General features: G+C 53.8%; 2 protein-coding genes across 9 annotated transcripts in view; one reads left to right on the top strand and one right to left on the bottom strand.

The window, feature by feature from the left end:
* Positions 1 to 2: 2 nt before the first annotated feature.
* TECR (trans-2,3-enoyl-CoA reductase) lies at positions 3 to 27,927 on the bottom strand. 5 transcript variants are annotated; one of them, XM_081284337.1, is made up of 13 exons: positions 27,788 to 27,927; positions 2,876 to 2,926; positions 2,292 to 2,343; positions 1,873 to 1,917; positions 1,674 to 1,777; positions 1,481 to 1,596; positions 1,296 to 1,401; positions 1,113 to 1,185; positions 970 to 1,013; positions 839 to 896; positions 672 to 760; positions 335 to 380; positions 3 to 251 (listed from the first exon to the last, which is right to left on the bottom strand). In XM_081284337.1, the coding sequence occupies exons 1-13, from the start codon at positions 27,800 to 27,802 to the stop codon at positions 124 to 126; spliced, it is 927 nt and encodes a 308-aa protein (XP_081140463.1). In that variant the 5' UTR covers positions 27,803 to 27,927; the 3' UTR covers positions 3 to 123. The 5 variants fall into 5 exon arrangements, with proteins under 5 accessions (XP_081140463.1, XP_081140462.1, XP_081140461.1 ...); XM_081284336.1 differs by lacking the exon at positions 27,788 to 27,927 and adding an exon at positions 10,718 to 10,807; XM_081284335.1 differs by lacking the exon at positions 27,788 to 27,927 and adding an exon at positions 4,627 to 4,731.
* The window catches only part of DNAJB1 (DnaJ heat shock protein family (Hsp40) member B1), a 35,882-nt gene continuing 11,569 nt past the window's right edge, over positions 3,685 to 27,997 (top strand). Inside the window, exons 1-3 of one of the 4 annotated variants that reach the window (XM_081284342.1) lie at positions 5,147 to 5,340; positions 9,541 to 9,679; positions 11,730 to 11,863. The gene's annotated coding sequence lies outside the window, so the exon portion shown is untranslated. Of the gene's footprint in view, positions 3,763 to 5,096; positions 5,341 to 9,540; positions 9,680 to 11,729; positions 11,864 to 27,997 lie in introns of those variants that run through there. The other 3 variants (XM_081284344.1, XM_081284343.1, XM_081284340.1) reach the window with 3 other exon arrangements.

Here is a 27,997-nt window from a genome sequence, read left to right as displayed (position 1 = left end):
TGGGGCAGACAGGTTTTATTCCAGATGCAGAGCTGCAGCCACCCCAGAATGACACTGGGGTGGGGATGAGAGCCTGGCCTGACTGAGCCCGGCCTGACTGAGCCCGGGTGGAGCGGAAGTGGCTCAGAGCAAGAAGGGGATGATGGGCATGCGCAGGGGTGGGTAGTCGCGGAACTCCTTTAGGTAGCTGCGGTGCTTGCCCTTGGCCCAGATGGTCATCTGAGTGAAGCCCACCAAGGAAAAGAGGGCCACTGTGGGACAGAGCAGGGGGTGTCAAGATGGGGCTGCCCAGCAGGATGGCAGGACACCACCAAGGGAGGGGTGATGGGCTCACCTGGGAGACACTGTGTCATGATGGCAAAGCCAATCCAGGACCCCACCTGTGGGCAGCACAGGTGGAGGTGAGGGCAAGCAGGCGGACCACACAGGCTGTTCTGCCACCTCCCTCAACCCTCTTCAGAGACAGTGAGGACCAAGCTCCGATGTGGAGGGACCCCAGGTAAAGGAAGTGCTATACGACAGGCCAGGCCACACGCCCCCCCCAGCCCCAGAACAGGAACAGCAGTCTCCATCTCCAGACCGCAAGCTTGAAAGCACCTTCCACACCAGGCTGCCCCTCCACAAGGGACCCTAAACCCAGGAAGGAGTGGGGAGAAAAGGTCGGCCCTCACCTCGTAGGTATAGTTGGGACAGGACACTAGCAAGAAGAGCCACGTGAAGGGGTTCTTGGTAGGGTACGGGATCTTCCTGGTCTTGGACCCTGGGGGACAGGACAGGAGGAACAGGTGAGATTCTCCCACCTGACCCAACTACTCCCAAACCCCAGTAGACCACTCACCAGCTGGCCGCAGGTCCCGCAGAGCCATGTGGATGGAGAAGTTACCAAGCTGGCAGATCTGTCCGAGGAGGAGCAGGGTCAGCCCAGAGCCCCCAGGCCCCCCACCCCCCAGCACTGTCCAGACTCCTTACCACAAAGATGGCCAGCGCCAGTTTAACCTGCTGAGCTCCATAGGCTGAGGAGGAAGCAGGGAGGGGAGGCCGTGAGGGGAGGACACTAGGGCTAGTGCCCCAAGGGCTTGCTCGAGGGTGGGGGTCAGGCTGAAGCCACTTACTGGGGGGCGTGTAGAGAGGGTGGTTGATGTAATAGGCCATCCACGCTGCGAAGCCCCAGTAGTAGGTGCAGTTCTGAAAAGAAGCGGGCAGGGATGGGCCGAGGGGTGAGTGACCGGGGACGCAGGGCCAGACGGGTCCCCCGGGCGGACTCAGGACCAGGAAGGTGAGTGGCAGGCTCCCACCTTGAAGATGTTGCGCAGGGGCATGGTGCCGTGGGAGAAGCGGTGCACGAACAGCGTCTCCAGCAGGCGCTTGACATAGTGCAGAGAGTGGCAGGTGCAGGCGAGGCTGGTGGGGAAGCAGGGGCTGGTCCGACAGGCCTCCTGTCCTTTGTCCTCCCCCCTCCCACCCACCTGACCCCACTCACTGCACCACTGTGTGCCGACTGGACGTGAAGTCATATTTGTGGCCATAGATGAAGGGCACCCGGAAGTAGAAGAGCAGGTAGATGAAAAGGGGCCCAGCATACTCGGTCAGGAAGACCTGAGGGCCCAGGGAGCAAAGTGAGTCTCCCAATGTGGCTGGTGGCAAAGGTGGCTGGTGGAGGGGTCAGGACTCACCGTCACCCAGCTGATCTGGGCCCCCAGGTCCCGGAAGTAGAGCGTGGCTGTGGTACCCACAGGCAACTTCTGCAGCACATCCTCGTCCTTCAGGGACTTGCCCTCTGCAGAGAGGTGGGCCAGGACTCAGGGGCTGCCCCAGCTTCTCCCACTGCCACCCGGAAGCCAGGGGGTGAGCCCAGCGGACAGCTGTACTCACTGGGGTCCAGGCGGAGGGACTGGCGGGCGGGGTACCACTGTGGATCTGTGGGGAGAATAGTGTCACAACCCTCAGCCTGGCAGGACCTAGCCTACAAGCTGCCCACCCACTGTGCCAGCTTCTCAGTGTTGCCGGGGCTCAAGGACCCCCCCAACTCCCAGGCAAGGCCTCTGAGCCTGTGTTGTTCCAGGACACAGGCCAGGATAGCACTGCCAGAGCAGGATTTTGTCCTTCCGAAAGCCAACAAGGGCACTCCTCCTGATGGCCACGCGGGGGCGCTGCTGCAGTCAAGCCCAGAGAGGCCTGGGCCACACGGAGGCATTTCTACAGGTCCTTGAGGGAGAAACACACAGGACCTGGTCCCACCCAGAGGACCCTGCCCAAAGTGCCATGCTCATTGTGGCACTCCTTGGACTCACGAGTCTTGGTGAAGAGGTTCTTAATCTCTGCAATGGTGGCCTGGGGCTCCACCTGGGGAAAGACCAGCAAGGAGGCATCAGCCCCGGGGGAAGCCCAGACCCAGGATGGAGAGGGGTCAGGAGAAAGGACTGGGCCGCAGCTACGGGCACAGGAGAGGAATGGGGTCCAGGCCCCCACCTACTGGTCAAGGCAGGTGCAGCAAAGGCTCTGCCAGTGTGGACTCAGCAGGGGTCTCCAGTGCCACCAGGAAGCCAGGATGGCCCCCAGCCCAGCAAGGCCGACAAGGCAAGTGGGGCCTGCTCCCCTGCTGCCCCTCTCTGCCCAGGAATGATGGGGTCCAAACCCCTGCCCGGGGACTGGCCTCAGGGGAACAGGTCTCAGTGCAGACCACGGGCTCCACTGAGGTTGCCTTGCTTCCTCCCCTAGCCAGAAGACCAGCTCCCAGGCACACCCAGGGGCCACGACTGCCCACTCTGTCCCACACATCACAGCATTCCTCCTGTGCCCTCTGAAGGGAAGGTGTGGGGGAAAGGGCTGGAAGGAGCTGGGGCCTGTGGCCGTGTCACGGGCACTGCGGTCATACCTTGTCCAGGAAACACAGCTTCTCCCTCGTCTTTGCATCTAGAATCTCCACCTCAAAAAAGAGAACAGCCTTTTTAGGTTTCTTGGTTGTCTTGGGAGGTGCAGGCCGGGGGAAGCCATTGAGGCCAGGGCTCAGCCCCTGGCTGGCCTCCCGGGCCACCAGGCTCAAGCTGATATCCATACTGCCCGCCACCAGCCCGGCTGCTCCGCTCTGCCCACCCAGGCTGCCACCCCAGCTGCCGGCCGTCAGCCCCCACCACGGACCTCCCCACGAGGAGCAGCTCTGGGCCGGGCTGGCGCGATCAAATTCTGCCGCAATGCTGGAAGAGAGCCCGCGCCTGCCCTGGCTCTGCCGGCTTGTGTGCCAGATGTAACCCGAGTGGCACCAGAGCCACAGCACAGCTAAATATAAAACTGTCCCAGACTGAGCCCACCAAGGAGTCATGCCACAGTCCCCTTGCGGCGGGGGCAAGGGGATCCTGAGGGCAGCCCCTAGGAACCAGGTTGTCCTGAAGGAGGCTTTGGAGTAGACACAGTCCCCCAACAGCACCAGGGCAGCCAAGGCAATCCCTAGAGGCAGACGCCCGTCAGCCCCTCCCTGACCTGAGCAGAGTAGGGGCCTCCGGCCAGTGGCCAGAAGAGGGTGAGAAGCCGGCCCAGGCCCCAGCACCCAACTCAGGCATAAGCAGTTCAATACGCTGGGAGAAACCCCAGCTATTTTGAGAATCCGTGAGATAGATCATCCATTTCCCCTTCTGAGCTGTAAAAGACACTCGGATTATTTTCCTTGTGCATTTGTGTTCCCAGGAAGGTGACAGATTCCACAGTTATTGGTGCAGAAAGCCTCTCTCTAAGTGGAAACGACCCAGAACAGGAAGTTGCAGGCAAGTTACAAGATCCCGACCCCCTGCCTCCGGAGCCTCCCCCTCCACCCATTTCTCACCAGTTCCCCCCAAGCCTTGCTCAAGGCCACCAGTGGGTAGTCTTCCCATGGTTCAGCCAGCACACCCTCATCCAGGCCAGAAGCTCACACACAGCCTGGTGCAGAGGGGCTGCCCTGGGCAGGAGGGAGCACCAGGGACCAGCAGGTCAGAGAAGGCTGCTGGAGCGGGGGTGGGCAGTGCCCAGACTGGTCAGGAAAGACCTGAATGCCCCAGGGGGTGGGCGCAGGTCCCACTGTAAAGTCATGGTGAGCAGAGCTGGAGGTCACCCTGAGCTGGCCCCTGCCGGCCCCTGCTGTGGACCCTCCCCACTCAGAGCTCCAAGGCCCCCAGTTACTTGCTGCCTGAGAAAAAGGGACTCGACACACTGCTGCAGGACCAGAGGCCCAGAGCAGGCCCATCAGGGCCGCTGAGGGGGCGTCCACCCACCCAGAGCCCACCTGAGGAAGGGGCTCACCTCACACACTCCTGACCACAGTGGCAGGGACAGGGACAGGGCACACTGTGAGCTGTACCCAGCCCTGCCCTGCAGCCCAAGTGCCCTGGGCATGGCACATCCCTGTGCCTCAGCTCAGGGGCAGGCAGGGTCTCCTGGGCCAGGGCACAGGAAGCACCAGCATGTCTGACAGACGGGAAGCAGCCATGACAATGGGTCCTGGGGACGGGAATGAGAGGTCCCCTAGGAGGCAGCCCTGCCCAGTAAGGCAGCATGGTGGCAAAGGGCAGCAGCCTGCGTTCATATCCTGGCTTCCGGCTGACCAGCAGGTCCAAGCAGCACATGGGCCAGCCTGCCCGTCCCCAACATGCCTACCCCACGGCCTGGACCTGAGGGGACAGAGCCCAGGAAGTCCTGGCCAGTGCTGCCTAGTTGAACCCCATCAGAGACATCACCTGCTATCATCTCTGGGCTCTGCTTAGTCCTGTGGCCTTGGGGGACAGGTTACTGAACCCCCACAGGGACAAACATGGCCAGAGAGAGCAGCTAGCATATGGAGAGGCCTAAAAAAGGGAGCTGGTCATACCCCTCGGGGCCCACCAGAGACACAAGGAGAGGACGGCACTGGCAAGGGCTGGAATGGCAGGGCGCAGGCGGGCACAGCGCCGGCCCCGTAGCTGCAGGTATATTAATAGTTCCTGGGCCCCTGGCGGGCAGTGCCCACATGCCTTCAAGCCGGTGTGGCCCACAGGAGAGCGGCAGTGTCCACCAGGACAGGAGGTCTCCGAGTTCCTGCTGAACCACTCAACAGCTTAAAATACAACCAGCCCCTCTCCCTGCCGGCCAGCTGCCGGGGGGAGGGCTGAAACCCTACCTCTCACCCCCACCCCCACCCTCACCCCCGGCACCAGACCACAGCCTCGGAGGGGGGGCACCAGCCAGGCTGTTGGGACCCCAGCTGGCTGCTGGGAAAGGAAGCCAGGTGGCAGGAGGGGGCAGCTGGGAGAAGGGCCACAGTCACCACAGCCACAGCAGCAGCGCCCAAGCCGGTGCTCGGCACCCAAAGGAGCTGCCACACTACACAGAGAGGTAAGCCAGAGCCACAGGGCAGCACCCAGTGCTGGCCAGGGTGGGAGCTGCCCCAGTTCAGAGCCACCATAGCACGATCCGTCCTCAAGGGATGGCTGTGGCTTTGCATGTCCTGCCCGCACGCCCACGCCCAGCAGCCATCTTCTCCCAGAAGGAGAACTGGGAGGCTCTGGTGGGTGCAAGGAGGGGGGAGGGGGGGACGACCGCCTCTACACTCTTTACCAGACAGAAAGTAAAATGTGTTCTGTTACACAAGGGGGGTCGGGCTGGTGAAAGCAGCAGCCGGACACCGAGTTCCATATGCATATGAAATGCTCAGGGTAGACAGACAGCAGACTGGGGTGGCCGGGGCTGGGGGCTGGGGTAGGTGGGCATGACTGCCCAGGGCTACCTGGTCCCCTCCTGGGGTGATGAAAAGGTTGTGGAACCAGGCAGCGGTGGTGGCTGCACAGCACTGAGAACGCACTGAATGCCACTGGACTCTGCATTTTTTCTTGAGACTGGGTCTCACTGTTGTCCAGGTTGGCCCCAAACTCAGGAGAAAGTCCCTCCTCAGCCTCCCAAGGGCTGGGACTACAGGCATGCGCCCCACTGCACCCAGCTTGGATCCTACACTTGTAAATGGTTCATTTTATTTTATGTGAATTTCACTTCAACAAAGAACTTTTTTGTTGCTGAGACTGGAAGCCAGGCTCAGCAGCTCCACCTGACTGACCCGTAGGCAGCTGCAACATTTATTTTTTCCACAGAGGGTAACAAACTGGTCACACCTACCCATCAAAATGAGAAGCCCCCACCCTCTACCCTGAAACTGAGGCCTAATATGGGGAGCTCACCTCACTCTTCCCATCCCCCACCCCACTGCACCCCACCCCACTCACATGGCCTGCCCAGGCCTGAGGCCACCCTGCGGTGGTGGTTACCTAAGGGGCACAGGGCACAGGTGTCTGCTGAGCAGGGCCCCAGGCAGAGGATCCTGAGCACAGAGAGGCTCCAGGCTCAGACCCAGCCCTGGGGGGCAGCAGGAGGGGAGGGAGACATTCCACGGATAGACAGGGACACAGGGAGGTTGCGAGGGGGGTCACAGATAAGATCCCCACTCTGGTGGCAGGCAGGGGGTGTGGCCCTGTGGTGGCAGGCACAATGGACAGGCAGAGGACAAGGACGAGGGCAGGAGCCCTGGCATGGGATGCAGGAGTGTGGCTCTGTAATGACAGTTCCACTAGCCTGGGAGGCATTCTCACCCAGAGGCCCCAGATTCCAGGAGCCAGCCAACAGCATCCCGTGCTCCCACAAGGTCAGGGCACGGCCAAGGGCTGGCTTGGGGGGGGGCTGAAGCCCACCCTGCAGCTGTGTGGTGAGGTAGGTACAGTAAAGAGAGGCGGCTCCCATCTTCCACGCGCTTGTTATGAGCTAGCACCAGTGCCTAGAGCCACCAAAGCAGCAGAGCTGCAGGACTGTCCCCATCTGGCACATGAGGAAACCAGAGTGGCAGGAAAGGACAGCAGAGAGATCACGGGAGGTGCAGGGTCTTTGCACTGGCCGCCCCCTCTGCCTTAGCTCTGAACTAGACCCCAGGCTCCCCCTCCACAGGCCCTCAGAGAGCCTCTGGGCCTGGCCATCTATTTACAGGACTGACCCCAGACATTTCCTAAATGAAGTGTGTGGAACTGCCCCCTCTGCACCCCACCCTCAGCCTGCCAAGCCCAGGCTCTTCCTTGGTTCCCTCCTTCTCCATGCTGCAGAGGCACTGCCCGGCACCCTGCCCTAGGGCACAGGAGCTGCCTGCAGGAGGCCACACTCCACCGCTTCTGAGCTCCGCAATCCTGTGGGGCCCAGCACTCTGGCTACCGGGCCCTCCTTCATCTGCAAAGTTTGCTGCCCCTACATGTCATCTCATAGGGTTATTTTTAAAATTACAGAGAAAACAGTATCCAAAAAACTACATAAACATTTCCAATCTAGAATAAATCTTATTAAGAATAAATATTATTGGTCAGGTGCAGTAGTACATGCCTGTACTCCCAGCCACTCGGGAGGCTGAGGCAGGAGGATCATAAGTTCCAGGCCAGCGTCAGCCACTTAGCAAGACCCTGTCTCAAAATGAAAAGGACTGAGGGAGCGGGTGGTGGTAGAGCACTCCCGGGTGCAATCCCAGGGCCACAATAAATGGATAAATGAGTTCTAGCAAAACAACTGTGGCAGTTGCAGAAAACAGCCAAGGCCCTGGCTGAGCACTCAGGCCCTTTCTCCAGAAATCCTGACCATGGCTGTGAGGGGGCCCAAGGTCAGAGAGCTTACGCCATGATGCCCCACCCACCTAGTGGCCTCCAGTCTAAACCCTAGCAACAGCAGGACACCTGTGGGTGGGAGAGACTAAGCGGTGGCCGCCTGCAGAGGCTGAGGCACTCTTCACTGCCCCCTTGTGGCATGACTGGAAAGGTACCCACTGCAGCCAGCCCAAAGCCATCAAGGAGGTGGCTGGAGTGTAAAATGTCATAGAGTGAATTCTAACCCTGACTCTGCAACTGACCAGCCAGAGACCTTGGGAAGCCACCGCCCCGCACTCATTTGCTCCTCCCTCCGTCCCCAATATCTCAGGCACAGCTCTCGGTCCTAGGACACAGCAGTGCACAAAGCCAAGCCCCTCCCTACCTTCATGGGGCTTGCACTCTAGTTAGGGAGGTGGGCAGAGGCAGACAACAGTGGCTTGACTTGTTTTGTCACCAAGAATAGTGGAGAATAACAGGCTGAGACTGGACAAGAGCGAGGGGATGGGCATTTTAAACAGTGGTCAGGGAAGGCCTCCCTGGGAAAGGGTGTCGGAGCAAAGGCCGGTGGGAAGGGAGGAAACCGCCACATGCAGCCGGGGGCCGGGGTGTCCAGGCAGAGGGAGCAGCAGTGCAGAGGCTGCAGGGCCGGGCTCTTCAGGACTGTCAGGAGTGAAAGGAAGCCAGCAGCCAGAGCACATCGCGCAAGGGGAGGGAGGTGACAGGTGACGGGAACAGACTGAGAAGGGCCATGGGCCTTGAGGGGGCCTTGGCTTCATGGGGGTGGGGGGTGCTGGGCAGGGTTCTCAAGCAAGAGAGGTGGCTTGACTGTTGTGTCAACAGCTGGCTGCTGCCAGAGGAGTAAATGGGAGCAGTGGGACAGACACTGGGAGGCCAGGGCGGGGTCGCAGGACCGCGGGCAGCGACCACCTGGACAGGGCGACAGAGGTGCAAAGAGTGAGGTTTCTGACTCAACACCAGCAAGAAGCACAGGCCCTGCCAGGCCCAGGCTGAAGAGCCGAGTGAGTGACACCGTGTGCCGCCCCAGCCGCAGCAGCCAGCAGGCAGGCTCAGTCGCAGGCCTCTCGGGCCAGGGTGTCCTCTTCACAACAGCTGGGCTGGCGCTCCCCAGGCCCCTCCCTCTGTAAACAAGACTGGGTGGCCTTGCTGGCTGAGGAGCCCCCACCATGAGGCCAGACCCCCACCATGAGGCTGAGAGGCTGAGGGCCAGTGATGTTGTGGACCCCCGCCAGCCAATGAACCTGGAACTTCTGTGTGTCCTAAAACCCGCCCAATGGTTGCAGTGGGGACAGCAGCCAAGATTGCCTCTGAGCCCAGACCACAGCAGACTCCCAGACGCTTCTCACCCATGCCCATGGTGGCCCCAGGGAACAGGACAGGGGCCATCAGCTCCATTTCACAGACAAGGAAGCCGAGGTCCAAGGCTGAGGAGCGCAACCAGGTCACCTGGCAGTAAATGCCTCAGAGCCCCGACATTCTCATGTGCAAGGCCCCCACACCCCAGGCCTCCCTCTGGAGGCCCCACACGATGCTGGTCAGTACCCAGCACACACAGCCTTCAGACAGGCAGCTCCAGCAGGCTCTTGGGCCCTGACAGCCTGGCCAGCACCTGCCTGGACGGAGATGGAGTGCTCCCTGCTCCGTGCCAGTCTCTCCGAGCAACCAGGGCCCAGGCAAGTATACAGACAGTCCAAAAGGTCCTTCCACCTATGAGCCCGGGAAACAGGTCCTCACATGGGACACAAGGGCTGGTGCACCCACAGCCTGAACTCCTTGGGGACACTGCCCAGCCCCAGGGTGGAGGCCTGGCCTGAGCAGCACAGACAGACACACCCCATCACCAAGGCAAAGAGGAGGGTGTCACCTGACGCAGTCAGCATTTTCGGCTCCCTTCACTTTTACTTTCCAGAAATATCAAGTCACAACCCTGATGCCAGGAAGGCTGAAAAGACCCAGGGCCCAGCGGCCAGGAAGCCAACAGGCCACACCTGCTGGGACAGAAATACTTCCTTCCCTAGTGGCCTCAGCTGTGACCTCCTTTCTCCATGGTGCGGGAGTGGGGGAGTGGGTTGTGCCAGCCTCCCCCAAGGGCCATGTGGGAACAGAACATCACCCAGGGTGGGAAAGGTGGAGACGTGGACCTGGTCCTTGACCAAGCCACTCCCATCTGCCCTCTGCTAGCAAGATGAGGAGCCAGGGTCCAAAAGACCATGTCCATGCAGCTCTCAGATCTGGGGCCAGGGCCAGGTGCAGAGGCAGAGTAGGCCCAGGGCCAGAAGAAACTGGGTTGCTGTTCCAACCTGGCAGAGGCCAGGGCAGAGGCCCTGGCAAGCCGGCAGCACCTGCCTCAGAGGAGCTCAGCCGAGTGCTCACAAGGTCCTGAGCTGGTTGACGCAACCACTGAGATGTTAGAGGAGGGAGACACTGGACGGACGTGGCAGGGACTTGGGGGCCCCTAGGCCACAAGCCCCCTGGGCATTCCCAGGTGCAGGAGGCGCTGGCCTACCCAGGGCAGCTCTGCCCAGGCTGCTTCATCCAGGCGCGTGGCGGCGACTCACTCTCCCAGGCAGCACCTTCGCCCCTGCACTGTGCAGAGGCTGCGCCTGTGGGGCTGGCCCCGCCTCCCCCGGCTCTGGTGTCAAGGACTGGGACCGGCTGGGCAGCTCAGAAAACTGGGACTTGAAAATAAGGTCAACTTAACCCAAGGCCAGCAGCGAGCAGTGCCAGCGCTGAGCCCGCCCCACAGGCCCACAGCCCCTGCAGCCTCCGGCTGCCCACTGCCTCTCCCCTGATGAGAGGGCCGAATGCCCGCAGAGCGCGGGAAGGACGATCCCCAGACAACCAGAAGCGGCTCACTGGCACAGCCTCAGACCTGCTATCTGGGAGCCTGGGGCAGGAGAATCCCTTGAGCCCAGGGGTTCAAGGTCATCACAGGAAGACCCATCTAAAAGGGGCCGGTGGAGTGGTGGAGTGCTTGCCTCGCACACACCATGCGCGGGGTCCACCCCCAGCACCACACACACAAAATAAAACCCTGGATGTGTTCAGAGGAACCCCACCCCACTCACACACCAACCCCAGCTCACCACCTGCACGTGTTCGAGGACACTGCTGGGGACCCCGAGGGCTAAGCCTCTCTTCTTGGCACCAGGAACCGCCATGCCTCGGCCTCTGCCCACTCAGCCTGGCACAATCAGGCCATACCCAGAGCAGAAGGTCTGTCACCTCCTGACACCATCCAGAGGGACCTGGGTAGGGTGGGACAATGCTTCCTGCAGGCTTCCCTGTCACAGACGAAGGCAGCTAAGGCAGTGCTGTAGGGGGCAGTGTCAAGCGTCCTGCCCGGGCCTCTGCTCCTCCCTGGGGTAAATGGGAATGTCCCCAGGGGTTCCTACCTCTCAGGGATGCTTGGGAATTAGAGACAACCGCTGAGGCCAGTCAATGGCTCTAAGCCGCCTGTCAGGCTCACCCAGAGTCCTGACCTAGAGCCCAGATCAAACACCCAGAGCAGGCGTGGGAGGAGCAGCTTCTGAGCTCCCAGGAGGGCGGTGTGGCCCAGGGGTAGAGTGTGTTTCGTGTGCCTGAGGACTCCGGTCCAAGCCCAGCACCAATAAACAAATAAATAAAAGTTTCCAGGGACAGATGGAGGTCCCTGTCCTTTGGACGAAGGGAAAGCCCTTATCTCTGCTGAGGGGCCTCAGTCGACCCCAGGCCATCCTTGTTCCCTGTCCTTCCGCCCACTCTCACCCAGTGAGACACCCAGCTCACTGGCACCCAGGCTCATTAGACTGGCACTGTTAACCCACTTTAAGGGTAAGAGTCAGGGAACACAAGTCACCCGCCCGAGGACACACAAGCTACAAGTTCCAAGGGACAGAACCCATCTGCTTTTATTCCTTAGGACAGAATGCTCAGGACCCCACAGGCCAGCGCTCACCCCAGGAGCTACAGTCTGCACACCCCCTTCTTCCTCGGGGTTCTGCCTGTCACTCTCCTTCCATGCCCCGGGCCCCTGGGGGCAGCCCAGAGCTGCACCCCCACCTCTGCTGCTCTGTTGCAATGGTGACCACACATGGGTCTCTCTCCATCTCTGGGCAGGAAGGTGCAGTTAAGCCAGGAAGCTGGCAGAGGGCCAGAGACCCTGAGCTCTGCGGACACGCTGACCGGAGGAGTAGTTCATCCAGCTGACCGCCCGCCGTGCCCACTGCTCCTGGCCCAAGGGCAGCAGGCAGGTGAGTCCACCCCCGAGCTCAGTGTGCCACTAGCCCCAGCTGGGATCCCCACAGCGGGCTTTATCCTCCCACCGTCCCGTCCTTAATACTGACTCCTGTCCTGTAGATGAAGAACACCCAGGCACTGTAAGGGCTCTGAGGACTCAGCTGTGGAAGGAGAGACAAAAAGTCCTTGCCAGGGGCTGGGTGTGTGGCTCAGCAGCAGAGCACTCGCCTAGCATGTGCCAGGCCCCAGCACCACTTAAAAATATATACGTATTCTTGCATATGTGGGGCTGCCATTTGACTAGACAATGAAATTAATATTTTTACACAATATATTAGAAGGTGACATGTGACAGGGAAAAAAACAAAAGGGGATGGGGAGTGGCTGGTGCACAGAACAGGTGCAGTTGTATACGAATTAATCAAGAAAGACCTTCCCAGGGGCCTTGAAGCCAAGGCCTGAAGGAATAAAGGAGAGACCTGTCAGTTGTCTAGGGAGAGCATCTCAGGGAGAACAACCTGTGCAAAGGCCCTGAGGTATAGCATAGTCAGCGTGCTGCAGCCTATGTGGCAGGAGGGAGTGCACAATGGGAGGTAGGAGGAGATGCCAACAGGGAGGTGAGGAGGACTTCAGCTTCCACTGAGGTGGGAAGCCAGGAAAGACTGTGGGCAGCGCAGGATGTGGCCTGACAACTTTTTCTCCTTTTTTTTGGGGGGGGGGCAGGACTGGGGATTAAACCCAGGGGGCTTTACCACTGAGGCACATCCCCAGCCCTTTTTACCTTTTTCTTTTTTGAGACAGGGTCTTATTAAGTTGCCCAAATGGCCTCAAACTTGGGATTCCCCTGCCTGAGCCTGCGAGTCCCTGGGATCCCAGGTGTGCACCACCACTCCCACCCTGACTTGAGTACCCAAAGGTTTCCCTTGGACTAAAAGGAATAAGGGTGGAAACGGGCCCAACTGGAAGTTGAGGAAACAACCCCAGAGTGGCCATGGTTTTCATGGTGCCTTTGTCCCCTTTGGAAGGCTGGCATTCTGTCTTTGTTGTGAAGCACTAGTACTAAGTTTTGTTTTGGTTTTGATTTTTTGTGTGTGTCTCCTCAAATGTCCCCCATGGAGGCAGGCATGGTGGCACACATGACTTGGGAGGCTGAGGCAGGAGGACTGCAAGTTCAAGGGCAGCCTGGGCAAATGCAGCAAGACCTCCCCGAACCCCATCTCAAAAAAACAAAAAACCCACAAAGATTTTAGACTAGATCTCAATTAAAGTCCTATAAATACATGTGTATGTTCTTAAAACTGCTCCTGGGCTGGGTGGAGCTCAGTGGTAGAGCCGCCCAGCACAAAAAGATGCCTTTGACAAAGGGGTCTTTGACAGAGGGGTGGGGCCTTCCAGCCCCAGGCCATCTCTGCCCACCTCCTATCTTCATACAGCCCAAGCATGGCTTTTCCATGTTGAAATGGTTGTGGGGAAAGAAATCAAGGAATCCCATTTCATGACTCCTGAAAACGACATGAAATGCCAACGCCAGTGTCCTTAAGCAAAGCCTTATTGCAAGTGGCTGTACTCCTGGTGGCCCGTGGGGGAGGAGCTGCCGGGTCCCAGGCCCACAAAACCTGCAAAGCCTGGAGACTTACCGGCGGCCCTTTCCAGGCGTAGGCCTGGTGATGGGGCGAGGCTGATGAGCAGGGGTTCCATTCTAAGTGTTCTCAAGGCTAAGCCCAGGGATTTGCTGACTTTGGGACATAAGAGAAAAAAACAATTAAACAGCTTAGGGCACGGGTGACAGGGGGCTGGAACTGCCGTTAAGCAGGCAGGATGGGTGTCTGGATGCAGGTGGGTGTCTGGAGCCAAGTTTGGGACACATTAAATCTGAAATGCCCACTAACCATCCAGCTGTCTGGGAGACTGGGGAGGAGGCGCAGTGGTCAGGCCCTGGCCCACCCTCCACCTGAATCACATGGAAACATCTGCAAGTGACCAACTTATTCTCTGCATCATACTTTGTCATTTCACAAATGTTATGCAGGTTTTGGTGGTGGTGGCGTTGGACCCCTGGGCTCAAACGATCCTCCTGCTTCAGCCTTCTGAGTATCCAGAGCTACAAGCATGGGCCCCCTCACCCAGCTCCCCCAGCATTTCTTGTTCTGTTTATTTTTTGGCTTTCGAAGAGTCTCTTTATTGCCCAGGCTGGCTCCAAACTCCTGGCTCAAGGGATCCTCCTGCCTTAACCTCCCATGTAGACAAGACTGCAGGAGCTCACCACCAAACACAGCAGACCCTCAACTTCTTTTTTAATTGCAATATCTTTATTTTGTTTGTTATTTTGTTTATTTATTTTTATGCGATGCTGAGGATCAAACCCAGTGCCTCACATGTGCAAGGCAAGCGCTCTGCCACTGAGCCCCAGCCCCAGCCCAGACCCCCAACATTTTCAAGCTGGCGTCTAATATTTTTTACCTAAGCTTGAATAGTTAGCTTTTTTTTATTTTTGGTGGTGCTGCTGGGGATTGAACCCAAGGCCTTGTGCATGTGAGGCAAGCACTCTACCAAATGAGCTATGTCCCCATGTCCCCAGCCCATGAAAAGTTAGTTTTAAATGATGCAATTTCTGACCTATTGTAGATTACTGAAACTTTTATATCAAGGTTATGGGGCTCTATTTACAGTCTAAATACTTCAGTAAGTGCATGACCTACTGTCTACAGTTGGAGGCAGTGGCACAGTCTCCAGTCCCACCTACTCAGAAGACTGTGCAGGGGCATCACTAGACCCAGGAGTTCAAGGCCAGGGGCAACAGAGGAACTCTGCTGAGAAGGGGTGGGGAGAGAGGGGGAGAGGGAGGGAGAGCATGGAACAAACTCTAACACTGGCTCCTTTTTTGCTGGAAGTTGAATTCTGCCCCCTCCGCACAGCATCTAACCCTAATACATGCGTAGGTAGTTGTTACTAGTCTTCCTACCATATTGATCAAATTGAATTTTTTTTTTTTTTTTTTTTTTTTTAGGAGCTGGGGGTGGAACGCAGGGCCTCCTGCATGCTAGGCAAGTGCTCTACCACTGAGCTCCATCCTCAGCCCTGAAGTTTGATTTTTAAAACACATTTCAGGGCCCTAGGGCTCTATATGTACAAAGAAAAATCCTTTAAGCTATTGCTACAATATCAGCATAGATCATAAATCAACAGCATAAATCTATAACAAATATTAATGAGCATCAAACCATAAACAGAAGGTTACAGTCACCACCTGTCCCAATGGGACCTTTCTTTCCCAATTAGTTAATATCCCTAAAATGAATACTTTTTTTAAATATTTTTTTAGTTATAGATGGACACACTATCTTAATTTATTTACTTGAGGATTGAACCCAGTTCCTCACACGTGCAAGGCAGGCACTCTACCACTGAGCTACAGCCCCAGCCCTGAGACGAATATTTCTTATTGCTAGAATGGGACAGAGTTCAGCATCACTTTTATTCTGCCGTTTATTATTCTATTTTTTATTTATTTGTTTCTTCGGGTGGTGCTGGGATCCAACCCCGGGGTGCCACGCATGGGAAGTAAGCACACTCCCTTCCGCTCCAGCCCAGCCTCTGTTATTCTCTTTTTTAATATAAACACTAAGAAGTGGTGTTCACATAAAAAAGCAGATGGAAAATAGGTTGAGTTTTATTAGAGCAAAAACCATCCAATGCTACAAACCTCCTCTGCTTGTACCGATCTTACAGCTGACTAGGTCATGAGCCCCGTAGCCCCCACTATTCTTCTTTTTTTTAAGAGAGAGAGAGAGAGAGAGAGAGAGAGAAAGAGAGAGAGAGAGAGAAAGAGAGAGAGAGAGAAAGAGAGAGAGAGAATTTTTTTAATATTTATTTTTTAGTTATTGGCAGACACAATATCTTTGTTTGTATGTGGTGCTGAGGATCGAACCCGGGCCACACGCATGCCAGGTGGGTGCGCTACCGCTTGAGCCACATCCCCAGCCCCCACTATTCTTCTGAAAGCTAAGTCTTGTCACCACCTGAGGTGCAAAAGGATGCTCACTTCCTCACCACCCACTAGCTGGTCCCCAAGAGCCAAATAGCACAGTGGGCATTACCCAGCCAGGGTGGCCCTTCTGGGTCCCAACTCCTGATCGCCTCCCCAGGGTTCTGTGTAGCCCAGAGGAGCTCCGACCAAGTCCATCAAACTGTATTCAACACTGCGCAGCTCAGCCAGCCATGACCCAGTTTCCAATTCTCCTTGGGGATGGCAGGTTAAGGCTGGAAAACCCTTAGGGCCCAGGAAGCCACCCGCTTCCTCCACAGAGCCCAGATGCACTGCACCTGCAGCAGAGACCACGCAGCACTCAGCAGTGTGCAGGGTGCCTGCACTCCGCCAAAGCCTCTTCTAGGCAGTTCTCATTCTTCATGTGCTCAGCAAACACTCACTGGGCTCCTCAATGTGCTGGATCTGTCCTAGGTGCTGGGCTTAGCAATAATTAGGACTTGGTCCCCAGTCAGAAAAAGTCTGAGTGACTGCAAGATGACAGGCAGTGTTTGAGGTGCTGGGATACTACAGGGAGTACAACATGCCCAGCCTCCTGAACTTGCTCACACTCAAGGGCAAAGCACCAATTACATACCACTAGGATGCACCCAGTGCCATGAAGAAAAGCAAGGTAGCCGGGCGCGGTGGTACACACCTATAATCCCAGCAGCTTGGGAGACTAAGGCAGGAGGATCACGAAGTCAAAGCCAGCCTCAGCAAATTAGTGAGGCCCTAAGCAACTCAGTGAGACCCTGTCTCTAAATAAAATATAAGAAAGGATTGGGGATGTGGCTCAGTGATTAAATGCCCCTGGGTTCAATGCCCAGTACCAATAATAATAATAATAATAATAATAAAATTCCAAGAGAAATAAAAAAGAGTGTAGATGGCCCAGAGCGGGTGATCAGGAAAGGCACTGCAAGGGAAATGATGCCTGAGGCATGAGGGCCAGCACAAGACTCCTTAGGGATATGCAAAGGTCCTGAACATTCAGTGCTTGGCAGGTTCTCATCTGTAGTCAGGGGTCTGTAACTGACACACGATCACCGGTTCCACAAACACCCACTGAGACTGACCAGGGACCTGGCTGCAGTGCTCCATCAGAGGGTGCTGAGTGTTACACAGAAATGTAAACAAAAGAAGTTACGAGGGTTAGGGGGAGCTTATGAAAAGGTGAAGATCTAGCTGAGACTTAATGGCAGAATTACCAGACAATCAGGGTGAGGTGGCGCACACCGGTAATTCCAGCAGCTCGGGAGGCTAAGGCAGAGGACCATTGCTCAGGCCAGCCTGGGCAATGTGGAGAACTGCTGTCTCTAAATAAGAAATAAAGTCTGGAGATGTAGATCACCAGTAGAGTGTCCGTGCACAGGGACTCCCCACCCAGGCCCACTGCCAGCTGGGCACCCAGGTTAAACTCCATTCTCTGCAACAAGTAGTATTCAAACCACATACAGCAGCCCTCTGTATCTGTGGTTCCACATCTGCACAGTCGACCAACCATGGATCAAAAAACTTTTTGAAAACCACATCTAGGAGGCTGGGGTTGTGGCTCAGCGGTAGAGCACTCACCTACCACACGCAAGGCACTGTGTTCAATCCTCAGCACCACATAAAAATAAATAAAATAAAGGTATTGTGTCCAACTACAACTAAAAAGAAAACTTAAAAAAAAAAAAACCACACACATACATCTGGAGCTAGGGCTGTAGCTCAGTGGCAAAGCACTTGCCTTGCATGTGTGAGGCACTGGGTTCAATTTTCAACACCCTATATAAGCAAATAAATAAAGATCCATCAATAACTAATAAAAATATTTAAAACACACACACACACACACACACACACACACATCTGGCCAGGTGTGGTGGCGCACACCTGTAATCCGAGTGGGTCAGGAGGCTGAGGCAGGAGGATGGCAAGCTCAAAGCCAGCCTCAGCAATGGTGAGGCGCTAAGCAACGCAGTGAGACCCTGTCTCTAAATAAAATACAAAATAGGGCTGGGGAGGTGGCTCAGTGGCCGAGTGCTCTTGAGTTCAATCCCCAGTACCAAAAAAAAAACAAACAAAAACAAAACGCATCTGTCCTGAACCCATCCAGTCTCTTCACTGATCCCTCAGCAATACACTGTAACAGCCATCTGCACGGTACCCTCGAGGACCTAAGTCTAGGGGAGGACTATGTGGATCCTCTGTAACCACAGCTGTCTCTCTATAGAAGGGAGACCTTGAGCAGCCAGGGATTTTGGTGTCCTTGTTCTAGAGCCAATCCCCTGTGACACCAAGGGACAACAGTTCTCTTTTAGACTACATTTATGCCCCCAAAAGCGACCACATTCCCGCAGCCCTCCTCCCGAGAAGCACCAATGTGGCAGCTCTGCCCCCCCAGCCCACCTCCTCCTCCCCTCCTGTGAGCAGTTTCTCCTCCCCCTGGCCCTGGGGGCTCCAGTCCTGTGAGCCCCCAAGTTGCAGCCTGTTCCCTGGTGTTCAAAAGCCCAACGCCTGTGTCACCCTCCTCCCTCGACTTGGCAGGCCCACCCTGGGGACAGGCATCATTCCCATGCACCCCTCGAAAGGCTGCCCCAGGAGCCAGCACAAAGCCCCGAAGGCTCGAGGGCTGTCTTGAATGGCAGTGGGTTGTGCTTACATAAGGGCCTGGTTGGAGCAGAGACAGGGAGGGACGGGAGTATGCCAGCCTGGCACAGCTTCTGAGAGGGCTTTATCCCCAGTGGTACTAGGAAATGCTCAGGGCCCATCTCCAACTAACCACGTGGCTGTGGACAGGGGCATCCCAATCCTCCCACAGAGCCCCTCACCATCTAGAGCCCCTCTCAGAACAAGGAACAACTGCCCTCTATATTTCTATTACTACTTTATAAGGCGAGTACCCTTCCTCTCAGATTTAAAAATACAACCCCCTCTGATAGTTAAACTTTTAGGTCAAAGCAACAGAAAAAGGGACTTTTCCCCCCCACCTAGGTCCTCTGGGTAGCTACAAAGCCCTGCCAGCCAGCTTCATTTTTTTTTTTAGTTGTCAATGGACTTTATTTATTTGTATGTGGTGCTGAGAATCAAACCCAGTGCCTCACACATGCTAGGCAAGCGCTCTACCACTGAGCCCCAGCCACAGCCCCATCTTTTTTTTTTTAATTATTTTTCAGCTGTAGTTGGACACAATACCTTCCTTTCTTTCTTTCTTTCTTTCTTTCTTTCTTTCTTTCTTTCTTTATTTATTTATTTTTATGTGGTGCTGAGGATGGAACCCAGGGCCCTGCACGTGCTAGACAAGCGCTCTACCGCTGAGCCACAGCCCCAACCCCTAGCTTCATCTCTTGACATGGGACACCCACAAAGCCTGGCTCTCAGACCTCTGTGCACACCACATGGTTCTCTCTGCCTAGAAGACTGTTCTCCTCCCCTTCCCCAAGTACCTTGTCCTTCAGCTTAGATGAAACAACCTGGAGGGCAGAGGCCTGGTTCCTTGTCATGGTAACCTTTGCATGATTGGTGTAGAGAAAAAAAAAGTGTGTGGAACGAATCCAGGAATGGGTAAGTGATGGGCTGGAGTAGCAAACAGGCAGAGCTCTGTGATAAGAACCCTGGCCAGCAAAACCTGTGTGGCGAGGGGTGGCCTAGAGCTGTGACAGCAGTCCCGTGTCAGCAGGCCACAGAGAAAGGAGCAGGGAGCAACACAGCCAGGGATAAGGTGGGGCCACAAGCAGCCAGCCTCCCTGTCAAGACCGCTAAGGACTGGCCACAGGCAGCCACAGCCCAAGGTGCAAGGCACAGGGCTCACCCAGGGGCTCGCCCAGTCCCTAGTGCGGCCCCCACTGGCCCTGCAGCTCCAGGGAGCCTGACGCAGGGAGGAAACGCACTGGCTCTTGACCCAGGCCAACACCAGGAGCCACAGAACAAGGCCCGGTCCCTGTGCTCACGAGCTCAGTCTGACTAGGTACCCAAACGACGGGCCAGGGAGGGCACAACTGGGAGCTGCTGGGACTGGGAGCTGCTGGGACGGGGCGGGCCATGCTGCAGGCAGAGGGTTAGGAAGGCCTCTGGGGTGACACTGAAACTGAGCAGCATGTGAAAACTGAGGGCGGAGCATCCAGGCCGAGCACGGCATGTGCCCAGGGCAGGAGCCTCGCTGTGGTGTCTGAACAATGGCAGTGTGGAACAGCAAGGGACAGATGAGGACGCCTCTGAGGGAGGGTTTGAGTGGGGGAGTGCGGAGATCCTCCCACTTGGTGGGAAACGCCCTTAGGCTGCAGCCGGTGACAGCATGGAGGGGGCAAGGACAGTGCTGAGGCAGCTGCACTGGGCACCGAGGTGAATCCGAGGATCTGCTTCCTGGAGGGTTCTTTGTTACAAGAAGTTAAAAGTGAGCTGAGTGAATTGTGGGTGCTTGTTTTCCCCTTTTTCAGTTCTAGGGATGAACCCCAGAGCCTCATGCATGCTAAGCACAACTCTGCCACTGAGCCACCTCCCCAGCACCGCGTGAGGTTCAACTTTGCCAAGGGTCTACCCATGAGGAAGCAGAGCTGACCATCCCAAAATGTGACTTCCTGGTGAATGACAGTATGTCAAAACCGTTAAAATGGCATCTGGACTTCTCCCTCCATCTCCTGGGCTAATTAGCTAGCATGAGTCCATCTCTTGGAAGCTAAGGAGCCCTGGGGATTAGCAAGTTTTGAGGCCTTCAAGAGGGACTGAGTGTCCTCCCGAAGCATTCCAGGTGTCCTGGAATGCGAATCTGTTCTTACCCACATAACAATCTGTCCTTATCTGCCTAATGACTTAGACCTTCACTGTGTTCCAGGAAGCAGGCTGGGTACCTTATACTACCTTGTGGCCCACAGAGAAAGGTGTCTTTATCCTGGTTTCACAAGTGATAAAATTCTAGCAAGTTAGTAACTGTCCCAAAGATGGGCCACATGGCCTCCAAAGGCCAAGTCCCTCACCACCGTCCTTGTTTCCTTCTTGGTGCATGACCCCCTGGACCCACCCACAGGGAACCCACTATACAGCTGAGAGAATCCCAGCTCTATCACTTACTAGCTGTGGGCAGGTTGTTTCACTTTTCTTTGCCTCAGTTTCCCCACCTGTCAAGTAGGAATAAGAACAGTACCTACTTCATATGTTTATTACAAAGATTAAAGCACTTAAAGGGGGGGGGGTAGCTCAGTGGTAGAGGACTTGCCTAGCATGTATGAAGTCCTGGGTTCCACCCACAGCCAGACACACACACACACACACACACACACACACACACACACGCAGTTAGGATAAGCATTAAGTATTATATTAGCAGTAGCTTTACTATGATTACTACTGTGCTCTGACTGTAGGGGAAAATGTCCCAAAATGTTAAAGCTCACTGTCAATGTCAATGTCAGCAAGAGGGCATTAAGGAACAGCCTGGGGAAGGGAACATAGCTCAGTTGGTAGAGTGCTTGCTTCACATGCACAAGGCCCTGGGTTCAATCCCCAGCACCACAAAAAAAAAAAAAAAAAAACAGTCTGGTGGGGCATGAGGTATACACCTGTCATCCCAGCAGCTCAGGAGGCTGAGGCAGGAGGACCGCAAGTTCAAAGCCAGCCTCAGCAACTTAGTAAGGCCTTAAGCAACTTAGCAAGATCCTGTCTCTAAATAAAATGTAAAAAAAAAAAAAAAAAAGGACTGGGGATGTGGCTCAGTGGTTAGGTGGCCCTGGGTTCAATTGCTAGTACCAAAAAAAAAAAAAGAACCAGCCTGACCTTGATCAAGCCCAAGGTCTCTGGCCTTTCTCACCCAGCCAAGCCTGCTGGTGAAACCCAACAACTTTATCAGAGCCAAGATCCTTCCAAGCAGGCTCCCACTCAGAACTTCCTTTCTTTCTCCTCAGGAGCCAGTGAGTCAAGAGGCTCTGCTGGGCTCAGAGGGCCTCTATTCCTCATCAGTTAGGCTGAAATGATGCCCAACTGATGCCCAGAACCTACCTCTCAGCCAAGCTTGGTGGCACATGCCTGTAATCCCAGCAACTCCTAAGAGGATCACAAGTTTGAGGACAGCCTCAGCAACTTAGTGACACCCTGTCTCAAAATAAAAAAGGGCTGAAGAGCTGAGGACATAGCTCAGTGGCAGAGTGCCCCTGAACTCAATCCTACTGGAGAAAAGTAAATAAAACACCACTTACAGCCCTTCCTGCCCTCCTTCTCCACCTCGGCCCTGCCTCCTCCAGAGGCCTGGCTGCCTCCCGCCAGCGAACAGGTCTGCCATATTTGTTAAAGGTCTGCTCTGTGGTGCCTGGCATGGTGCTGATGCTAGCCACCAGCTCCAGCTCACACCTGTGTGTCATCTTAGGGAGGAGGAAACTGGCTCCAGAGGTTAAAGGACCTGCTCGTGCACCTGGCACAGCCACACATGATTGTAATCCCAGCTACTCAGGGTGGCCAAGGAAGAGGTTCGCAAGTTCCAGCCCAAGCTGAGAACTTAGGGAGACCCTGTCTCAAAATAAAAAATACAAACGGCTGGAGGTGAGGCCTACTATGTGTGAGGCCCTGTATTCAGTCCCTAGTGCTGCAAAAAATAAAAATAAAAAATAAGAGAAGGGTCTTAACCAAAAGAATCTGCCAACTGTTACCATCTGCTCAGTACAAGAAGCTGAAAAGCCTGACACCCCCTCCCCACAAACATGGCCCTGGCCTAAGGCATGCTGGCATGGGCCGGGGTTCAAGCTCACCAGGTCACGGCTCTCACCTCCAGGACTCAGGGGCAGTCCTTCCAATTGAGGCCACCACAACCCACAACTCCCCACCCTCTGAAAAGAGAAGCTCTGAGCTTGGGAGCAGCACAGCCACCAGCCACCTCAGTGCAGCCTCCACAGAGAAGACAGTGACAGGGACAAAACTGGAGCCAGATAAGCCAAAGAGCAGGCTCAGCTCCATGGCTTCCTGACACTATGACCTGGAGCAACTGAACCTGACTCTCTGGGCCACGTCTGCCCATCTGTAAAGCAGAAGCAGCCCAGGTTCCACCTCATCAGGTGCTCACAGGCTCATGGACGGCCAGCTGCCACCAGCAGCAACCTCTTCCCCCTGTGGCCCAGGCTCTTCTACCCACCAGGCACACAGACCTGGTCGGATCCCACGAGGACTCGGGGAAGTTCCTCGCCTTTCTGGGTCTCAGGTTCCTTATGAACAAAGCGTACTTAAATCTCAGGGTCCTCGGAAGACACAATAAATGGGATCTGTCCTTGATATTATTTGCCAACAACAAAACAGGCGGGGGGCTCAGTGGTAGAGTACTTCCTCATGCGCTCACCACCAGTTTGGAAAAAAAAAAAAAAAAGAAGCAATTCCAACTCCCAGGTTTAACAGATATTTACATTTTCCTTCAGATTTACTTAAGATTCCTTAAAAAAAAAAAACAAATGAGTTAAAGCTCCCCCACTACTTCCTGCCCAAATAAGCAACAGCCCCTCTAACTACTATGCTATAACCATAAATTTATAAATTATTACAATTTATGCTTTTTCTACATGTGACCATAAAGAATAGAAATCTCATTTGGTAGGATTTTAATTTTGGGGGGAGGGTATGGATTGAACTCAAGGGCACCTGGCCACTGAGCCACATCCCCTGTCCTATTTTGTATTTAGAGACAGGGTCTCACTGAGTTGCTTAGCACCTCGCCTTTTTTTTTCCCACAAAAAAATAAAAAATAAGAGAAAGGTCTCAACCAGGAGAATCTGCCAACTGAGTTACCATCTGCTCAGTACAAGAAGCTAAAAAGCCTGAGACCCCCCCTCCAACAAACTGTGATCCTGGTAGGAGGCATGCTAGCATCGGAGGGGTGTGCAAAGCTCACCAGATCACAGCTCTCCAGGCCCAATGCTGCTCTCACCTCCAGGACTCCAGGACTTGTGAACTGGAGATCCTCCTGCCTCCGCCTCCTGAGCCACTGGGATTACAGGCAGGCACCTCCATACCCGGAGGGATTTTAAATTTTTTAAGTTTACAGGACCTTGGGCTGAGTGTGTATCTCAGTGGTAGAGTACTTGCCTAGCACGTGTGAGGTCTTAGATTCAACCCCCAGCAAAAAAAAAAAAAAAAAAAAAATATATATATATATATATATATATATATATATATATATATACACACACATATATACATATACATATACACATACATACACACACACACACACACACACACACACACATTTATATTTATAGGATCTTTTGCGACTTGCTTTTTTCCCATTCAACATGAAAACATGACGCTTGGGGATTTATTAAAGGATTGTGTACTTTCAGGATTTTCTTCTTAGAGTGGATGTGCACAGCAGTTGAAATGGATGAACCTCTTCCTTTACACATAACCTTTACACATAGACATATTACATATGTCTAGCCATTTCATAATGTTCTGCTGCTGCTTTCACAATCAAGTGAGTTTCAACCACAGAAAGGCATAGAGAGGTTAATTAATCTGAGTCAAATAACTATTTAATTAACACAATGCCAGGATTCAGCCCCAGGCCTGTCCAAAGTGCACACACCTATGACACCATTATGTACAAGTTGTCTACTTTCTCCTTAACTGTCACCTTCCTACCCAATTTTCTGACTCCAAACAATTGCCTCTTGACCAGAACTCTGTTTCTAGAACTTTCATACTTATTCTCATGGAGAAAACTAAAGCAAGAACTTGCCTGAGGTAAGACATTAAACTGGTCTAGGATGACTTGCAAGATGGGTACCAAAAGCACTACCCTTGTCGAGAGATGGAAGATTCTAAATAAGGGCTTCCTAGCCTCCAGGTCCTGGGCTGCAGGAAATGGATGGTGACCTGAGCTCCCACAGGCTAAAGATGGATTGATTTTCCCAGGAATTTATAGGCTCATTTGTCAGATGCAAAATCTGTTTTTCTAGCTGCTACTGGGATCATCTTTGTCTGTAGTGGTGAAAAACAGCAATAAAAAAAAAAACTCCCGTAGCCTAGGATAAGCAGTTCTCACCCGTGCTCTGACCCCAAATAATCCCAAGATCTGCTCTGCCTTTCCAAGGAGCTGGCTGCAGCTAAGGCCCAAGGGTGACCTGTGCTACGAGCTTCATCTCAACTAGGCCACACAAGGAACTTTTTTTTTCCTCCTAGATGAGATTGGCAAGTGATATGAAATTTAGCAAAACAGCCAGGTATGGTGAGCACACCTGTAATGCCAGCAACTCAGGAAGCTGAGGCAGGAGGATCGAAAGTCCCAAGCCAGCCTCAGCAACTTAGTGAGGCCGTAAGAAACTTAGCAAGACCCTGTCTCAAAATAAAAACAGGCTGGGGATGTGGCTGAGTGGTTAAGAAAGAAGAAATTTAGCAAACCAGCTACCAATCTCTCCCTCCAGTTGAGACACTAACTGCCATGCATCAAATCCTGACCTGACACAGACTAGCTATATGACAGCGAAGGAGTCCTGCACTCTGCTGAGCATCACTTCTATCACATGTACACAGCACTTCGGAGGTGTAGCTTAATGGTAGAGTGCTTGCCCAGCACACATGAGGCGAGGGGTTCCATCCCCAGTACCACAAACAGTAAAAAATAAATTACACTTCATATTCTCTAAGTTCTCTCCAGGGGCCAACCTGTCAGTGGACTGGAGGGTGAAGGACAGATTTAGTCCCAAGCAGAAATATATTCTTTCACGTGGAAAACTGAAACCTCTTCTCAAACTGTTAAGTATGAATGAAAGCCTCTCCTCTATTTTCATTGCTGTGAAGAAACACTTGGGAGTAAAACTAATCTGCCTGCCCAGAGAACTGGGCTGCAAGACAACAGCTCCTCAGAAACCTGTTTAGCTATCACCTCAGTAGGTATTGGGCAATGTTAACAGAGAATGATAACAAGAACAACTGCCCCTCACCAGGTCACTGATTTCTGTTTTGCTGGGGAATGAAAACAAGGGTCCTCCTGGCAGAGAAAAGTTTAAGTAGAGTCTAACATGTTTTCAAGTTCAATCTATGTGCTCAAGCTGCACCCAGCTTCCTGGGAAAAAAGTGCCCAAGCATCCTGACAGGCCTGCTTAGCAGATTCCCATCTGCGTTTTTCCTACTGAACATGGCTTTTTCTCCTGGGTTAGACAGAGGGTTTGAGAGGGGAACCCACATGAGAAGAACTTTATTCTGGAATCCTAAAGATGAACAGGGCATAAGAGATTATCCACTCCTACCTCTTTGTTCTTGACATCATGTCAAAAATGAGGATTTCAATCAAAGGTTCCAAAGGATACTGGGCAAATTACCAAAAATAATAATAAAGGGAATGGGTAGAGGTAGTGATATCCAATTTATATAAAAAACAAAAAGGCCAGATGTAATAGAGCATGCCTATAATCCCAGAGTCTCAGGAGGCTGAGGTAGGGGGATCAAAAGTTCAAAGTCAGCCTCAGAAACCCAGCAAGACCTGTCTCAAAATCAAAAACAAAGAAGGCTGTGGATGTGGCTCAGTGGTCAAGTGGTTCAATTCCCGGTAGCAAAAAGAAAACAACAATAAAAAAAATCTGTTCTTCTTATTCGAGGTTCATAGAGACAAGAACAGTGGGTGCCAGAGGCTGGGGGAGCAGGGAATAGGGACTTATTGTTAATGGGTACAGAGTTTCAATCTTGAAAATAAAAAGAGTTTGGGAGATAGCTCATAGGGGCAGTTGCACAATAATGTGAATGTACTTGATACCACTGAACTGTATACTTAAAAAGGTTGAAGGTAAATTTTATCACAATTTTAACATTTGAGGAGGAGGGAGAACAAGAAATCTCTCAATTTGATACTTTTCATTTAACAATTTGTAACTGAACATCTTTTTTTCCTTTGTTTTGGAGGTACTGGGGATTGAACCCAGGGCCTTGTGCATGTGAGGCGAGCACTCTACTAACTGAGCTGTATCCCCAGCTTCATTTAACAATTTGTATGGCAATTTGTAGCAAGGAACTATGACCCTGAACTCCTGATTTCTTCTGTTTGCATTTACTAGCTGGAGATCTTTGGACAAGTCACTTCTTAAGACTTTCTTCTTCTACATAAGTGGGGAAAATAATCTTCTACCTCATAGGACTGTGAGGATGAGAACAATGTAACAGAATCTCACTAGCACAAGAGTAAGCACTTGCAAAATTATTCTTCCTCTAATAATAATAATACAGTAGTTTATTATTTATGATAATTACTTAAGTCAGCAATAAATTATTAATATATTATCAGCTAGATCGATAAACACATCAGACGATTGGTCTTAAGAGAAAAAGAAACCTAAAATTAAGAGTCAGATGACTTGGGCTTCAAGAGCGGCTGCGGGCATAAGATTTCTCCTTGGTGACAAGCAGGGATTGTCGGAAATGATCTCTTAGGTCACCAGAAAGTCCGATCTGCTTTGCTGCTCGGCAGGAACGGGCCGTGGAGTTGCATCTCCCTCACTGCCTAGGCTCTCAGGGAACTTGCCGGGTGAAGGATGGGGTCCAAGGTCATACAGGAGAGGACTGATTGCAGAGCCCCTTCCTGAACCCCAGGCGGTAGCACGGTGCAAGGTTTGGGCGAGACTCCGGGATTGAAAGCAAGGGTTCGCCACCTTCGCTCTTCCCTGGACAAACTCTAGAACTCGGCCCGCTGGCGAAGCTCCAAGGAAGCTTTTCCCACGCCCTATAGAGACCCCAAGAGAAGGCACCCCCAAAACAGCCTGGGTTGCAGATTTATAAATACCATCGCCGCACATGCGCTCTGGGTTTTACGAGCAGCCTCGGTCGCAGCGCTCGCCCACTGCGCCTGCGCGTCCGTCCGGCTCTCTCCGAGGCACCAGACGAGAAAGCGGGGATACCGTGGTCCCGCCAAGTAGAAAAAAGAATAGGTGTACGGGGCAGTTCGGTACGTTTCCTCGTTTCTTACCTCATAATGCTTCATGGTTCCCTCACAGTGTGGCTCCTGCTTCTACTACTGCGGATACGGCTTTCTATCTCCGCGAAACACAGCACACAGCACCTCACACGCTCGCGACCGCGGCGCGAGACTGCGGCTCTTCAGCCGCCCCGCCCTTCCCTGCCGCGCGCGCCCTGTCCACCAATCAGTGAGAAGGGAGCCCACCGTTGCCCCCGCCTC

The sequence above is a fragment of the Spermophilus citellus genome (genome assembly GCF_964194105.1).
Source record: "Spermophilus citellus genome assembly, chromosome: 3".
NCBI lineage: Eukaryota > Metazoa > Chordata > Mammalia > Rodentia > Sciuridae > Spermophilus > Spermophilus citellus.
Note: the sequence above shows the minus strand (reverse complement) of the source record. Positions and strands in the feature narration are given on the sequence as shown.

Bases quoted from the DNA above. Each gene is read 5' to 3' on its own strand.
- TECR (XM_081284333.1), bottom strand. From the start codon at position 3,055: ATGGATATCAGCTTGAGCCTGGTGGCCCGGGAGGCCAGCCAGGGGCTG. The intron at 1,402-1,480 runs GTGAGTGGGGTC...CTTCCCCACCAG, and splicing joins AGTCGGCACACAGTGGTGCA to CCTCGCCTGCACCTGCCACT. The intron at 381-671 runs GTGAGGGCCGAC...TGCTGCCCACAG, and splicing joins GTCCCAACTATACCTACGAG to GTGGGGTCCTGGATTGGCTT.